Source organism: Bos mutus, chromosome 5, assembly GCF_027580195.1.
Source record: "Bos mutus isolate GX-2022 chromosome 5, NWIPB_WYAK_1.1, whole genome shotgun sequence".
Taxonomy (NCBI): domain Eukaryota; kingdom Metazoa; phylum Chordata; class Mammalia; order Artiodactyla; family Bovidae; genus Bos; species Bos mutus.
This window is the reverse complement of record NC_091621.1, coordinates 746,215-763,810: the sequence shown is the minus strand read 5'-3', so window position 1 is coordinate 763,810 and position 17,596 is coordinate 746,215. Positions and strand designations below refer to the sequence as shown.

The 17,596-nt window shown below is 42.1% G+C and overlaps 1 protein-coding gene across 5 annotated transcripts in view; it reads left to right on the top strand.

The window, feature by feature from the left end:
* The window catches only part of HMGXB4 (HMG-box containing 4), a 35,591-nt gene extending 19,313 nt beyond the window's left edge, over window positions 1–16,278 (top strand). For 3 of the 5 annotated variants that reach the window (XM_070370197.1, XM_070370196.1, XM_070370193.1), the window contains 6 exons: window positions 2,690–2,771; window positions 3,732–3,796; window positions 5,013–5,118; window positions 5,574–5,743; window positions 13,537–13,659; window positions 14,129–16,277. In XM_070370197.1, the coding sequence (XP_070226298.1) occupies window positions 2,690–2,771; window positions 3,732–3,796; window positions 5,013–5,118; window positions 5,574–5,743; window positions 13,537–13,659; window positions 14,129–14,173 (591 nt within the window). In that variant the 3' untranslated portion in view covers window positions 14,174–16,277. Of the gene's footprint in view, window positions 1–2,689; window positions 2,772–3,731; window positions 3,797–5,012; window positions 5,119–5,573; window positions 5,744–13,536; window positions 13,660–14,128 lie in introns of all 5 variants that reach the window. The other 2 variants (XM_070370194.1, XM_070370195.1) reach the window with 1 other exon arrangement.
* The last annotated feature ends 1,318 nt before the right edge of the window (window positions 16,279–17,596 follow it).

Genomic DNA, 17,596 nt, shown 5'->3' with positions numbered 1-17,596 from the left:
AATCATTAGTATAAGGTGAAGCTGAGAAAAGATGGTGGGCCTTCAAACTTTATGTTTCAAAAGTTTTCCATTTTATGCTGCTTGACTGCCTTAGAATAAGATCTGGGCTTCAAAAGCTCATCCTCTTTAACTACTCACTATACCCAGTACAGGTACTCAAAAAATGCAGGTTTATTTTCTACACAATTGAATAAAGTCCTTATGAGAGCTATGAGAGGAACTCCTTTCTTCAGGATGTGGATTGGGATCTAGTGTATTGAGTAAGAGTTGTGATTCATTCTATGAAAGTCATTTTAGTTTTATGTTATAGCTGTAGATAGCCTTGTGAAATAGAGGGCAGTAACCTTTCACAGTCTTACAACTTGTCTAAGGAAACATTGTTAAAACTCCTTACAAGTTTTATAATATGGCCAAATGTCAGTCCTAAGCTGTTTTTAAAAGACTGGTCTGAAATTTTTGAAGGTAAATTTACAACAAACATGCCATAATTTTTATAGCCAAAGAAGTGCTATCTCATTCAGAGCAGGTACTTTGGGAGATGTCTCAGGGTTGTTTCCATTCTTCAAAAATGGTTTCAGAATTCCTTTGGGAATTCAAGTCAGAGCTGTCACACAGCTTTTTTTATTGTCTTAAGTGTTGGCTATGACAAACCTAGACAGCGTATTCAAAAGCAGAGACATCACTTTGCCAACATAGGTCCATATAGTTCAAGCTATGGTTTTTCCAGTAGTCATGTATGGATGTGAGAGTTGGACCATAAAGGAGGCTGAGCTCTGAATAATTGATGCTTTCGAACCATGACGCTGGAGAAGACTCTTGAGAGTCCTTAGGACAGTAAGGAGATCAAACCAGTCCATCCTAAAGGAAATCAACCCTAAATAGTCATTGAAAGGATTAATCCTGAAGCTGAAGCTTCAGTGGTTTGGCCACTTGATGCAAAGAGCCGACTCATTGGAAAAGACCCTGATGCTGGGAAAGATTGAGGGCAGGAGGAGAAGGGGGTGACAGAGGATGAGATAGTTGAATGGCATCATCGACTCAATGGACTTTGAGCAAACTCCAGGAGATAATGAAGGACAAGGAAATCTGACATGCTGCAGTCCATAGGGTCACAAAGAGTTGGACACAACTGAGCGACTGAACAACAAAAGTGTTGCCTAGCCTTTGGTCTTTGAGGATAGCAGTTTTATGAAAACAGTATTAAGAATTAAGTCAGGTGAACCCAAAGTGCGCGATTAGACTTCATTTTAAACAAGGTGCAGCTCTGAAGTCATGAGACAGGGATGGTGTTGTTTGTTGTTTTGTTTTGGTTGTAAAATATGACTCTTGAGGCAAACAAAAGTTTCCAGCAGCTTTTAAAGCACCAAACATTCATGTCATTATAATAACTTGCAGGACCAGAAAGGACTATCTTGGAAGGAGGTGGAGGACCAATCATCGTACTCTGATACTTACAAATGAGGTTGTAAGGAAAGCCAGACTGAAAACATCTCAGTATATTAGATAAAAGTTATAAAGGGATAATCGTTTATTCTGAAATAGTAACTTTTTCTGTAAGGAAGCAATGTATTTTTTCCCTTGGCCCATAGTGCATAGCCCTAAAGGTCAGGTGCTTGGGTTGTAGCCATTCTGGTGTTAAAACCGGCATAGCTGCAGGACCCAGACAAGTCACTATTTTTCTGAGTTTCCTTTTCTTCATCCTCAAAGTGAGGGGGTTGGACAGGTGCTATCTAATGTGCCTTTTCAGGTAGGAAAACTTTTTTCTTCCAAGTTTATGGTTAATTATAAAGTGGAATGCATAGTAATGTATAATACCTTCTGTTTTATATACACTTGGTTGATTTTAAAATCTTGTTTTTCAAAAATCCTGTGTTGCTTTTGGAATTGTCATAATTCAATGAAGCATAAACATACTTCAAGTAGTACAAAGCACTTGGTTGATGTGGAAAAGGTTCATCTTACGTTGAGTACCAAAGAATTGTCCTCGGTTATTTATTTACTTTTCACCTTGGACCACAAGAATGTGAATAATAAAATAACAATAAACTACAAGTGACAGTCAAAGCAGGATCAAGAAAATTTTAACATTAGAAATCAAAGCCAGGGACTTCCCTGGTGACCCAGTGGTGATCCAGTGGTGATCCATTGGATCCACATCCAATGCAGTGGGCGCAGGTTCGACCCCTGGTTGGAGAACGAGGATCCCACGTGCCGCAGAACCAAAAGAAAAAAGAAGAAATGAAAACCAGAAGCACAATATGAACGTAAATTTGGTTCTTGATTTTCTAGCCCCAAAGTAAAGGAAAGTTATGTGGTTCTTATTTTAAAGACAAAAAATAGCTACCCCAGGAGAGATAAAGATTTGCTTAGCACTCAATTCTAAAAGAATTAGGTAACATTTGTAGGACGAATGAAGAGCTTTACAAACAATTATCAAGTAGCTGCAACAACCTGAAAAATCTAAAAATCAGCATCTGGTTTTTACCTTCTAAAGGTAAAACTTATACTCATCTCTGAGTCATATGTAACATGGTTTAATAATTATCCTATTTAAGGAAAGCTGGTTGGCAACTTAGGACACTTGAGGAAAAAGTGCAGGTCACTTTTCTGTTTTGTTCTCATAGACACAAAGTTGTTCAACTTGGCTTCTGATTAAGTCTTACCGTGCTCTGTTTTTATGTGGTGCTAGCCAAAAAAGAAGAACATGTCGGCCTACCAAGTGTTCTGCAAGGAGTACCGTGTAACCATTGTGGCTGACCATCCAGGCATAGGTGAGCACATTTCTCATTTTTAGTGTTCTTACTTTCCATGTGTATCGAAGCAAGGCAGTTAATCCAATCAGCAGGCAAAGTTCTTCCCATGGTCTGAAAAGGACACAAATCTCATTTCTCTCCTCAACTGTACAGGTCTCTTTAGATTTTGTCTTAGTACGCCCCGTCCAAAAGCACAGTATATAAACATACAGTTGTTTCTTTCCAAGATTCTGTAGTTGACTTTTTCCTTCAGCCGCCTCTTGGGTATGGAGTTGGAGTATAGGGTTGGAGTTGGGTATGGAGATGACATATTACATTGTTCATTATTTGTCTCTGTATCAGAAGTTGGTAAGGTGAGAACACTACACCTCAGCCCTTGGACAAGTCAGGTAACATCTACAAATCTTATCTGCCCGGTGTGTGGACTCGCTTCTCAACCCTCTCACCAGGGCTGCTGTGAGGCACACATGAAGCACCAGAAAAGACTCGGATGTGCTTTATAAAGTGTGAACTTGCTCTGCAATGTGGGGAGCACAGTATCACACATCTGAAAGACTGCTTCTGAGCTGCTCTAGGGAAATTCTCCTTTGTTTCTGAGCTCTCAGAAATTTGGTAAAAACCTAACATTTCTTATCAAATTCTACATAACATTTTTTCTTTAACCTAAGTAGATAAGCCATGTTTCATGGGATCATATTAAAAGATACCAATACGATGCTTCAGGCATAAATCCTTAAAGAGTAGATGTGTGAGATTTTGAGCCTGTCTCATAGCGACCCAAACAGCTTCTTCCTTCTATAAAAGACCCAAGGGAAGTTGTGGGGTTTGGTTTGGTTTTCTGAAAGAATCTTGTGCTATTTAAATCTGATCTTCAAAACCCTCTTCCTAGTTTTTGTTCTATTCGGCCTTCTGTTTTGTTTATGGTTAAACCTTTACTGTATTCAGTTTTCCTGGGTTTTTTTTACTCTTTTGTGCCAGATTTTGGGGAACTGAGTAAAAAACTGGCTGAGGTGTGGAAGCAGTTGCCAGAGAAGGACAAACTGGTAAGCAGACTTATCACAGGCACGTTTTCATTGCTCTGTCCTTCCAGTGTGTGATCCTCCTGTGTTGTTGTTGTTCAGCTGTTCAGTCGTGTCTGACTCTTGCTTCCCCATGGACTGTAGCCCACCAGGCTCTTCTGGCCATGGGATTTCCCAGGCAAGAATACTGGAGTGGGTTGCCGTAGCCTTCTCCAGGGGATCTTCCTGACCCCAGACTCAAACCCATGTCTCCAGCATTGGCAGGCAGATTCTTTTACCTCTGAGCCACTGGGGAAGCCCGAAATCCCAAACACTGAAAATAGGGAAAAAAAGAAAAATTATAGATTGGTGGAAAATGGCTTAGAGGGCAGTGAACAAGTTGGTGCCAGTTCACTCTAGGTGAGGATTTAGCTGCAGGGAGGCTGTCTTCTAACCTCATCTAATTTTTTTTCTCAGCAACCTTACATTTGAGCCAAAAGATGACCTACCTAGGGCAATGATACGTGTTAAAAGAGGATCTAAAGTCAGAGCCCCTGACTATAGCTAGTAGTTAGCTGTGGTCTGAGAACTGAGGAAAGAGGTCCATAGTCACAGCAAATAATAAAAACATGGGACAGTGTTTACTAGGAAGATAGGTTCTGGGTCATCACCTCCATCAACCATTACCAAATAATATACCGCCCTATCGAAACACTAATAAGACAATGATAAATAGTCATACCTGAATCACTCACAGTCACTTACAGTTAGATGATACAAAGGTGGTCTAGGAATTAGAATTTCCATTTTGCTTTATTTAAGATACTGCTCATCTAGGTGAGATGACATATATTTTTCACCCAGGTAGATTATCTTTAGTTTCTGAGTTTTGTGTAATTGTTATCCTACTGTTGGTGTTGCAAGCCGACAGGTTAGAAGAAATATTTAAACCAGATGGACATAAAGGTGAGCCAGAGGTTTCCTATGTGGTTTTACATTCCAGCCTTAGTTAGAGGGATCGCAGAGTGAATGCTGCCGTCTGAGCAGTAGCACTGAAGGACGTGCCTAGTCCTCGCCTGGGATGCTGCTGTCACCACTGCTGAAGCCTGTGCAGTGACCTTCCAGCTTAAAAAGAAACGCTAATCCTCTGTCTGCTCCCCTCCACTGTTCCTTTTCTTTTCTTCATTCTGTTCTTCCATGACTGCTTTCCCTTTCAGTTTTTTGCCCTTTGAAATTTATTTTTGCCCTGATCTGATTGCAGGTTTGGAAGCAAAAAGCTCAGTATCTACAACACAAACAGAACAAAGCAGAAGCTACAACTGTGAAAAGAAAAGCATCCAGCTCAGAAGGTTCCATGAAAGTGAAAGGTAATGACTACATCCTTCTCTTTTCATTCTATTCCCCACAGCTCTGTGAATTTTGCTTCTTTACTAAGAAATGGGGAGAGTGGCCTATATTAGAAGCAGATCTTGATATCCAGATACCAGATAATAAAGGTTGGCCCCAATATTTAGAAAATGTTAAGTCAGAAGTCAGCACACTTTTCTGTAAAGGACCAGAGAATACATATTTTAGGTCTGAGATCCATATGCATTCTCTGTCACGTATTTTTCTTTATTTCTTCTACAACCACCGTTTAAAAATCTAAAATCATTCTTAGCTCACAGGCCACACAAAGTAAGTTATTAGCCAGATCCAACCCATAGTCTACAGTTTTAGCATATGCCTGGTGGAGCTCATAGAAAGGGAAAACCGGGAAGAACAGTTTTGTGGTACAAGGCCCTGGGCAAGCTTTATCGCTCTGTTTCTTCTCTGTTCTCAGCTTCTTCTATGGGAGTACTGTCACCCCAGAAGAAATCCCCACCCACCGCCATGCTGTTACCTGCCTCGCCAGCCAAAGCTCCTGAGACAGAGCCCATTGATGTGGCTGCTCACCTCCAGCTGCTGGGAGAGTCCCTGAGCCTCATCGGACACCGCCTGCAGGAAACTGAGGTAAGGGCACCGTCAGTGGCAAGCTCCAGCTGCTGGTACAGTCTGGACCCGTGTGCTCATTCCACATCCACACAGTGAGCAACTGCTGTGTGCTGTTATACCAGGTGCTCAGGATACAGTGATAAGTAGGGGTGGCAGTGTTCACTGCAGCACTGTTTACAATAGCCAGGACATGGAAGCAACCTGGATGCCCACTGACAGGTGAATGGATAAAGGAGTTGTGGTACGTATATACAGTGAAACAGTACTCAGCCATAAAAAGGAACGAATTTGAGTCAGTTGTACTGAGATGATGAACCTAAAGCCTATTACACAGACTGAAGTACATCAGAAAAATAAACACCGTCTATAAATGCATATATATGGAATCTAGAAAAATGTTACTGATGAACCTGTTTGCAGGCAAGACTAGAGACACAGACATGGAGAGCAGACCTGTGAACAGAGCAGGGCAACGAGAGGGCGGGACAAATTGAGAAAGCAGAATTAAGATACATACCTTCAGTTCAGTTCAGTCGCTCAGTTGTGTCCAACTCTTTGCAACCCCATGAATCACAGCACGCCAGGCCTCCCTGCCCATCACCCTCACGTCCATCAAGTCAGTGATGCCATCCAGCCATCTCATCCTCTGTCGTCCCCTTCTCCTCCTGCCCCCAATCCCTGCCAGCATCAGAGTCTTTTCCAATGAGTCAACTCTTCACATGAGGTGGCCAAAGTACTGGAGTTTCAGCTTCAGCATCATTCCCTCCAAAGAAATCCCAGGGCTGATCTCCTTCAGAATGGACTGGTTGGATCTCCTTGCAGTCCAAGGGACTCTCAAGAGTCTTCTCCAACACCACAGTTCAAAAGCATCAATTCTTCGGCGCTCAGCCTTCTTCACAGTCCAACTCTCACATCCATACATGACCACTGGAAAAACCATAGCCTTGACTAGACGGACCTTTGTTGGCAAAGTAATGTCTCTGCTTTTCAATATGCTATCTAGGTTGGTCATAACTTTTTTACCAAGGAGTAAGCGTCTTTTAATTTCATGGCTGCAGTCACCATCTGTAGTGATTTTGGAGCCCAAAAAAATAAAGTCTGACATCGTTTCCACTGTTTCCCCATACCTTCCTGCTGCTGCTGCTAAGTCACTTCAGTCGTGTCCGACTCTGTGCGCCATAGACGGCAGCCCACCAGGCTCCCCTGTCCCTGGGATTCTCCAAGCAAGAACACTGGAGTGGGGTGCCATTGCCTTCTCCCCATACCTTACCGTACATAAAATAGATAGCTAGTGGGAAGCTGCTGTGTAACACAGGGAGCTCAGCCTGGTGCTCCGTAACAACCTAGAGGAGTGGGATGAGGTAGGCGGTGGAGGAGAGGTTCAAGAGGGAGGGGAGATGTGTATACCTGTGGCTGATTCACACTGTTGTATAGAAGAAGCCATCACAACATTGTAAAGCCATTATCCTCCAATTAAAAGTAAATAAAATTTTTTAAAGAAATGGGATGGTGATAGAAATACCTAGAGCCAGACACTGGAATTTGAAGTCAAGTGGGCCTTAGAAAGCATCACTACGATCAAAGCTAGTGGAGGTGATGGAATTCCAGTTGAGCTATTTCAAATCCTGAAAGATGATGCTGTGAAAGTGCTGCACTCAATATGCCAGCAAATTTGGAAAACTCAGCAGTGGCCGCAGGACTGGAAAAGGTCAGTTTTCATTCCAATCCCAAAGAAAGGCAATGCCAAAGAATGCACAAACTACCGCATAGTTGCACTCATCTCACATGCTAGTAAAGTAATGCTCAAAATTCTCCAAGCCAGGCTTCAGCAATACATGAACCGTGAACTTCCTGATGTTCAAGCTTGTTTTAGAAAAGGCAGAGGAACCAGAGATCAAATTGCCAACATCCGCTGGATCATAGAAAAAGCAAGAGAGTTCCAGAAAAACGTCTATTTCTGCTTTCTTGACTATGCCAAAGCCTTTGACTGTGTGGATCAGAATAAACTGTGGAAAATTCTGAAAGAGATGGGAATACCAGACCACCTGACCTGCCTCTTGAGAAATCTGTATGCAGGTCAGGAAGCAACAGTTAGAACTGGACATGGAACAACAGATTGGTTTCAAATAGGAAAAGGAGTACATCAAGCCTGTATGTTATCACCCTGCTTATTTAACTTATATGCAGAGTACATCATGAGAAACGCTGGACTGGAAGAAACACAAGCTGGAATCATGATTGCGGGGAGAAATATCAATAACCTTAGATATGCAGATGACACCACCCTTATGGCAGAAAGTGAAGAGGAACTAAAAAGCCTCTTGATGAAAGAAGAGAGTGAAAAAGTTGGCTTAAAGCTCAACATTCAGAAAATGAAGATCATGGCATTCAGTCCCATCACTTCATGGGAAATAGATGGGGAAACAGTGGAAACAGTGTCAGACTTTATTTTTCTGGGCTCCAAAATCACTGCAGATGGTGACTGCAGCCATGAAATTAAAAGACGCTTACTCCTTGGAAGGAAAGTTATGACCAACCTAGATAGCATATTCAAAAGCAGAGACATTACTTTGCCAACAAAGGTCCGTCTAGTCAAGGCTATGGTTTTTCCTGTGGTCATGTGTGGATGTGAGAGTTGGACTGTGAAGAAGGCTGAGCGCCGAAGAATTGATGCTTTTGAACTGTGGTGTTGGAGAAGACTCTTGAGAGTCCCTTGGACTGCAAGGAGATCCAACCAGTCCATTCTGAAGGAGATCAGCCCTGGGATTTCTTTGGAGGGAATGATGCTGAAGCTGAAACTCCAGTACTTTGGCCACCTCATGTGAAGAGTTGACTCATTGGAAAAGACTCTGATGCTGGCAGGGATTGAGGGCAGGAGGAGAAGGGGACGACAGAGGATGAGATGGCTGGATGGCATCACTGACTCGATAGACGTGAGTCTGAGTGAACTCGGAGTTGGTGATGGACAGGGAGGCCTGGCGTGCTGCGATTCATGGTGTCACAAAGAGTCGGACACGACTGAGCGACTGAACTGAACTGAAAGATTTGGAAGCTGGCTCTCAAAGCTTACACTGATACTTTTCTATTGAAACAATGACACAAAAGAAAATTACCCTGACACTTCCTCTCCCTCCCCTCTTTATAGAGAAATAATTGACATATAACCCTACAACTCACTTTTATTTTTGAAAAATGAGTCCAAATCCCATGGAAACTTTCATCATTTTTACTTCCAAGAGAGTTTGGATTTTTCTGTGCATTTCCAGCAAGGATTTGAATAGACAGGTTAGATTATCCAGGGGAGTCAGAGTTCCTCTACAGCTTTGAAACTAGGTAGCAAACGGGGAGATTGAGGTGTCCAAGCTCTTCATTACTCTGCACTTGAATTATACAGTGTTGTATACCCTAAGGAGATCTTTGTCCTTTTAAGCTTCAGTTTCAAAATCACTTAACCTGCAAAACTGTCATGTCCCATTTCTGTTAGCATATTCCACTTCTAACCATACTGCCCCCTGGCTCACTCAGTGGTGTAGGATTTCAGGTTTCTGCTGGGTCCTAGTAGGACATTGCAGCAAAGAAATCAGTCTCCGTTCCTAAAGCCATTTTTAAGCTGAGAAGTCAGCGTAAAAATATAAAACTACCCACTTGGCTTTTATGTGAAAGTTGAATTATTATTCAACAAATAAAACGCCAGAGGCCATGAGAAATGAAGCTTTGTCTAAGTTCTTTGGCTAATTTCTCAAAATTTAGTAAGTGTCACAAACAGACACTTCCTGGTAGGCTAGGATATTTGAATGGATATAGATATTTCTAGAAGAAAATATTCTGGAATCCTTATTTTTCATATTTAGATATTCTTATGTTTCCTAAAAAGTTACAGTGACTGTAGCCATGAAATTAAATGTTACTTGCTCCTTGGAAGAAAAGCAATGTCAAACCTAGACAGTGTATTAAAAAGCAGAGACATTACTTTGCCAACAGAGGTCTGTATAGTCAGTACTATGGTTTTTCCAGTAGTCATATATGGTTGTGAGAGCTGGACAATAAAAAAGGCTGAGCACTGAAAAATTGATGCCCTCAAACTGTGGTGCTAGAGAAGACTCTTGAGAGTCCCTTGGACTGCAAGGAGATCAAACCAGTGAATCCTAACGGAAATCAATCCTGAATAGTCGTTGGAAGGACTGATGCTGAAGCCGAAGCTCCAGTTCTTTGACCACCGGATGCGAAGAGCCCGACTCACTGGAAAAGACCCCGATGCTGGGAAAGATTGAAGGCAGGAGAAGGGGATGACAGAGGAAGAGATGGTTGGATGGCATCACCAACTCAATGGACGTGAGTTTCAGCAAACTCCGGGAGATGATAAAGGACAGGGAAGCCTGGCATCCTGCAGTCCTCGGGGTTGCAAAGAGTTGGACACGACTGAGCGACTAAACAGCAATAAAATTCACCTCCCATGTTACAGATTTTCCCTGCCATTTCCTTTTAGTTTAGCAAATACTTGTTGAATACTTAGGCATAATTCCAAAAACTGGGAGGAGGAGAATTCCTAATAGCTTCCTGATGATTTCATATCATCAAGAAACTTGCAGTGTAACTGGAAAGATAAAATAGATACAAAATGAGCAAATAAAACAAGCTAGCTTCTGTGAGCAGTTGCCATGGGAGGGTTACATGTCCATATTGACTGGAAAAGGGAAAAGAACGTTGCAGACCCTCTATTCCACTTTTTTTAAAAACATAAGAAACAGTCTTATTGAGATATAACTGTCATGGCTCAGACTATGAAAAATCTGCCTTCAGTGCAGGATACCCAGGTTCAATCCCTGGGTTGGGAAGATCCCTGGAGAAGGGAATGGCAACCCACTCCAGTATTCTTGCCTGGAGAATTCCATGGACAGAGGAGCCTGGCAAGCTACAGTCCATGGGGTCACAAAGAGTTGAACATAACTGAGTGACTAACACAGCAACAACCATAAAGTTTACCCTTTTAAAATGTAGAATTCAGTGGCTTAGTATATGCACAGATTTCTGGCTCCATTACTACTGTCTAATACCAGATCATTTTCACTATCCCCAAGAGAGACCCCACATGTATCTGCAGTGGACTTCCCTGGTGACTCAACGGTAAAGAAGCTACCTGCCATTGTTGGAGACGAGGGTTCAGTCCCTGGGTCAGGAAGATCCCCTGGAGAAAGGAGTGGCCACCCACTCCAGTATTCTTGCCTGGGAAATTGCATGGACAAAGGAGGTTGGCAGGCTACAGTCCATGAGGTTGCAAAGAATTGGACACAATTTAGTGACTAAACAACAACAGTGTGTCAGCAGTAAGCAGTAATTCCCCTTCTAATCCACTTCTCCGCAGACTTTAATCATTTGCATATATCTTCACAAGTTTGCAATTTCCTCAGACCACTTATACTGTTATCTACTTTGTATTTTTATTTAAATACATTTATCCATGCTTTCACAGTGATATCCTGGATATCACAAGTGTGGTATTCTAATCTTTTTTCTAATGTACATTGGAAAAATGGATGTGCATTATCAACCGATTAATGTTCACCTGTATGCCACCTGAAATTAGTAAACTACTACACTTTAAGGAGCATTGATTTATATATAGTTGCTCGTTTAAAATTGAATACCTGAAGCCTAATAAAATTGTGACCATTATCATAAGTCTACACAACTCACTGTGAACAGGCTCAGCTCGCCCCACTGTGCAGCCTGCTGTCATTCTACAGCTCTGCCACCTGAAGCAGTTAGAGCAGTAGTCGAGAGCAGAGTGAGGGGGTCAGGAGAGGCTCTGAAAGGGAGGTGGGGTTCCATCAGGACCCAGAAGGACAGGCAGGACTTGCATCATGGAGATAGCATCCTAAACCAAGACCACAGTGCACATGTGCTTCTCAGCCCTGGCGTCTTCTGCCAAGATAGGTCAGAAGAGACCCAGTGGGGCTCTCAACCCCCATTCCTACCTTCACCAGATCTTTTAACTGTTTTATGTATTAGGGTTCCACTTGAGGTTTTATTTTCAAAGGGTTTTATTGCTTAAATGATGAAAAACTAGAACATCCAGCACCCAAGGTGGGGGAAGGTGAACTATGAAGGGCCCAGCACAAGTTGCGGAAGGAAATGACAGCTCAGCTTTGGGGATGTTTTGAGTAGAAGGAATGATCACAGCTCTCATCTGATTTTCTTTGAGAATATCTTCTACTTTAGATTGAGAGTGAAGACACCAGAATTAGGGAAAAGTTATAACAATAGTCTAGACATGACAAAGATTTGAATTTAATTCAAATATTTATTGGGGGATATTACACTATACAGAACCCCAGTAGTTACTGGGAGGATATAAAAAAGAATAGGACTTGGTTTCTGCCCTCAGGATGCTTATTGGGAGAGTCAGACAAAAAATATTACCTATAATTAACTGTAAAAGTATGGAGTAATACTATTAATTGCTATCTTTCATTGAACTCTCACTCAGGCAGCTTTGTGAGTGCTATACATGGAGTCTCTCGTTTAATTCACATTGCATGTTTTGTAAAACAGAATTTGTGTTCCCTTATTTTACAGAAGGAAGAATAGACTTTCAGATTAAGGAACTCTGTCTGAAATTTAGCCCCTAAGTGCTGAAATGGAGCCTTGAGTTTGGTGGCATGACCTCAGGGCCCATTCTTATAACCCTTTGCTTTATTTTCTGACTTGGAAGTAGGGGGATACATTAGACGAGGAGAATGAAGGGAAAGAAAAGTCAGTGGTGGCATGGCCTTGAGACTGGGCAGGTGTGTGAGTGATGATGACTTTAGCAGAGGAAGGAATGCTAGGAGGAACGGTAGGTTATTTCTCTTTACAGTGTGTTGAGATTGAAAAATACCCAAAACGGAAGATCTAGCAGGAAGCCTGAAATGCAGTTTTGGAGATGAAGATGTTGGTAATACTAGTAAGCAGTATGGATACTTTCTGAGCAGTTACCAGGTAGCAAGAACCACCCCCAAGTACTTTACATCTGTTATCTCACTTAATCCCCTCCTTGCTGCAGATGCTGTTAGTACTGTCTGTTACAGGCACAGCATAGAAAGTAACTTGCCCCTTTCAGTGAGTGGGATAGCCAGGTTCTGAACCCAGCTGTCTGAAGCCCAGAGCTCCTTCTCTGATGGACTCTGCTACACTGCCTTCTAGGTCCCATATCCTCACAGTACTCCTAGTTGAACCAGATTACACAAGAGCTCGGCAGCAGTATTTGCAGCAAGCAATCTTATTTCTTATCTCTTTGAATCCCAGAGATAACAAACGATATGAATTCTAGAAGAGGTTAAATTTTAAAAAGAACAGAAAAGTGGTATCCTCACCTGTCAAAAAGCTACATATGTGGAGAATTTGTGTGTGTGTGTGCTTATATTAATCATTAGTATGTAGAATTCTCATGGTTATCACATTTGAGCTATATTTGTGGAGTTCATGAGAAAAATAACTTTTGCATTCATGACCTCTACAAATCTTGCCAGCAGTTCTCCACAATAGGTGGGGCCTTTTTAAATATTTTTAAGTGTAGGGTTGTCCCCCCTCCCAGCCCCCACTCTTCCTAAGTGACCAACCCAAGGTCTCACAGAGGATACAACGGTTTAGAAATATAGACAGGAAACCTGGAATGTATTGAGTTACCAAAGCAGAAAGCTTCCATTTCTGCCGCAAGTTTCCTGGAACTGCCCCAGACTCAGAGAGCCATGCGAGGAAGTACCCAGGGCCTGGAGGGAGCCTCACGAGTGTGATGCAGGCCGCAACCTCCCCCTCTCATGCTCTTCTTTCAGGGCATGGTGGCTGTGTCCGGCAGTCTGTCCGTGCTTCTGGACTCCATAATCTGTGCGCTTGGCCCCTTGGCGTGTCTGACCACACAACTACCTGAGTTGAACGGCTGTCCCAAACAGGTCTTGGTAAGTTTCCTTGTTTCCTGGGATTTAGGAGGGCCCAGACCCTTGGGAGCCCTGTCAGGCACAACCTCTTAAAGCTCCCTGGATACCGCACTGCTGTCAGCCGGCGGAACGTGACACTGACTGCTGAATGTGTGCTGGACCCTCAGTGAAATCGCAGACACGCCATTTCCTAAGATTTCTCTCCTTTGGAGAGAAGCAGCGTAGCCCCTAAGGCACTGCACCGCCTGTGTTTCCTATTTGCTCTTCCAGAGATGAAGAGAGTGCGAGTCTGCTGCCACTGCTTTACTAGGATTAATGGGAGATGTCAGCAGAAAAGCTCCCAGCAAACAGACAACAGAATACCATCTTCTCCCCCGTTTTCTCTAACTCCAGACTCCTTTTCTGATCTCTCTCCCCTAAACAAAGAAATATGTCTCAGGGAACTAAGGTAAAGTACTCTTCAACTGAAACTTTTCCCCTTGTTTTGCAGTCAAACACACTAGACAACATTGCTTACATCATGCCTGGACTGTGACAGCAAAGACTCTTGGACAGAAACCTTTTCCTGCCCTGTTGCTGGCTTGTGTGTATGTGACTGTTCCAGATCCCTTCACTGGCCTCTGGGTGTAGGTTTTAAATTTTTATATATATGCACATATATATATATATATATGTAAAATGTAAAATATATACATAGGACTGTAAGTACTTTGCTTTTAATAATTTTATGAAATGGCAAAGGTTTAGCCAAGATGAAACCTTGGCATGAATATGGGCTTGGAATTCTTTCTTCTCCTGTGGTGGATAAATCTGCCTTAAAAATCAATGTAACTTGGGGGCTGGGGGCTAGTTTTGGATGCCTAGTGCGTCACGGTAAGGTTGGCTAAAATGTGATTTTTTTCCAAACTCAGTTGTACCTCCAGACCCATCACTGACCATTTGCCTTACCTGTCTTACAGTCTGAAATGTAATGGGAAAGATTATGGGAAGACGTCAGTTAACTGAAAATACAAAGCTTTTCAACTTGAAGTGACCTAGGTGGGAGGCGATAACATCGTTCCCATCGGAAAGTTATTGTGATGGCCTAAGTGAACTTAGTAGAGGGTTCATTCCAATTCCTGCTCTATCGGTGTCCATGTCTCAAAACTTATTGTAATCATTGGTACCATTGGCAGCCTCTGTCTGGGCCAAGGAGTTTTGTGAGCCCTGGAGTGAGTAAAGTCATCAGTGTCACCAGTTGCACAGTCTGTATTGTGAACTGACCCAGAGCATTTGGTCAGCAGCACTAAGAGCTGGTATCTTCCATGGGCAGCATCAGCTCAGCTCACAGTTCTCCCGCTTGGTTGTTGGGTGGATGTAGAAGGTGAACTTTGCCCAGCCTAATTCCTGGGATCTTCTCTTTGGCTCCCCTGCTGGCCAGATACATGGCGTTTCGCATTCCACACATAAGCGAATTGCAAAAAAAAAAAAAAAGTACTGTGTTCTCATGTAGGTTTATTTATGTGCAAGTATGAATGTGTTTTAATTATGTGTATTTAACTCTTTAAACTCCCTTAGATTTTAATTTATCCTGTAAATTTCTGTATATATAATTTAAAAAACAAGAGCCTCCACCAGCAACAGCATGTGGAAGAGACTAGATTTGTCATTTCTTCCTCCCCTCCTTCCTCTGGCCTCCTCTGCAAACTCCAGATCACCCACTCTTTAGGGTATCGTGCCTCAAGACGGAATCATTATGTTGGGATTCTAGTTCTTTACAATTAAATAATGTCAAGAAAGTGAAATAAAAAGGAATGTTACCATTCCCAGCTGCCCTCATTTCCAAAGAACCAGATTTTGCTTCCAGTTCCAAAGAAAACAGTTGAGCCCTTCAGGGTTGTTTTTAAATTTGGTGCAAGAGTCCACATCAAAACCAAGCTCTGAGGTGACTGCTTGCTTCCCTTGGCCTGGATGGAGCAGAGGCATCAGAGTCGATCTCTGAGGATAGTGCCCCCAGCCTGCATCCTGTGTAACTCCTTCCATCCTTCTTCCTTCCCATCCATGTGGTCACAGGACTGTGTTCCTTAAAGGTATTCTGGCTGCCGAATGCCTTTCTCACCTCAGAGCAGTTTTGAGATTGAACTGGGGAAACAGAAGGGAACAGGAATGTCTGGGAACCAAAACTACGAAGAGCAGAAGTCCTGGTTTGATTTCGTGTGTCAGCGCTTGTCGCACACCTCCTCTCTACCCAGGTCATCTCCTGTTGGACACAGGGTATCAGGGAAGGGGCCTCGGAGACATGGATGAGTACAGAAAGAAGCCAGTCCCACCATCGTCATTTGTACACATTAACGACGTCTTGACGAGAGCCTGCTTTTTGTTTGTTTGTTTTCCTTTAGAGTCCAACCCTATTGTATTTGTATTTAAAATTTGTAAACATTTGTATAATAATCTGTTCCTTGTGGTATTTGGTACTATTAGAGGAAAAACTTTGGATTCAGACCTTCTTGCAGTTTTTATATCATTGTTTTATTTTGTTTTTTAAATAAATTCTAGCAGTTTGATCCAAATCCCATTACAGTTGTATAAAGAAATAAAATTTTGTACTTATATTATTAAAAATCACATTTTTAATATTTGTAGTCCAGTGTCAGCTATCTTTTTCCTGTGGCAACCAAAGTTCCTATGAAATTTTAAACCTGTCTTTCACATTAAAAAAAAAAAAAAAGCCCATCTGGAATAGAGGTCAAGTTTCTGATCAAAGCTATCTTCCTAACAAACATCTTGCTCTGTTTCTATTAACTTTTACATTGAGGACTTTCATCTTCTCTTTTGCTAATTGCAAAGCCAGTGGCTCTGTAAGTGTAGCTATATTCACTGGCAAATGAAATTGTATGCATATTACATTGTTGGCCTAAGTCAAATATCTATCAGTCTTGTATAAGAGTTGCATTCAAATTGTGTGCTAAATCATGTGTTTCAGTACTGTCCTGATTTGCTGAGTTACACTGGATTGGATAAATCACTTAATTTTATAGGTATCTGCAGTCCTGTCTATAAAAGTGTTAATGTCACTTCCCTGTTTCCAAGCCTTGCAGCCAGCCAGCCTGACATGTATGTTTAGTAATACTGTGAACATCTAATATATGAGATTAGAACTTTCAAGGTAAAATTTTCAACGCAAACATAAGGTGTTGATAGTCATAAATAATAAAATATTATGATTGGCTGTAAGGCTCACTTCTTACAGAGAGGCAGCAAGAAAGAGATCACCATATTGCTGAAGAGTGCTTTGCATATTTTATTGCACTTAATCCTCCCCCAAAGATTTATAAATATTATCCCCTTTTACAAATAAGGAGACAGGTACAGGAAAGCACTTTCCCTGAGTTTAAACAGCTAAGTAAATGGCAAAGCCAGAATAAGCACACTGGAACAGCAAACCCCAAAGCTGAGGCTCTCTTCTACCCCATGCTATCCTATGCTAAGTCACTTCAGTCATGTCTGACTCTGTGCAGCCCCATAGACGGCAGCCCACCAGGCTCCCCCGTCCCTGGGATTCTCCAAGCAAGAACACTGGAGTGGACTGCTATTTCCTTTTCCAATGCATGAAAGTGAAAAGTGAAAGTGAAGTCGCTCAGTCGTGTCCGACTCTTAGCGACTCCATGGATTGCAGCCTAACAGGCTCCTCCATCCATGGGATTTTCCAAGCAAGAGTACTGGAGTGGGGTGCCATTGCCTTCTCTGCTCTTCTACCCCAAGCCACCTTCGAATTTAAATTGTGTATGTAATTCATCGGAATCCTTCTCCATTATCTGCAGTCCTGAGCAAATGTGATTGCAGGAAAACTATCAGAACTATTCATTGTCCAAATGTTCTTTTGTCCTAGCTGGACTTTACTATAGGGATCTCACTTTTCTTGTCATACTGTGGTCTTTAAATTTTGGAAGCAGAGTATCTTAATTTTTTTGTTTAAATG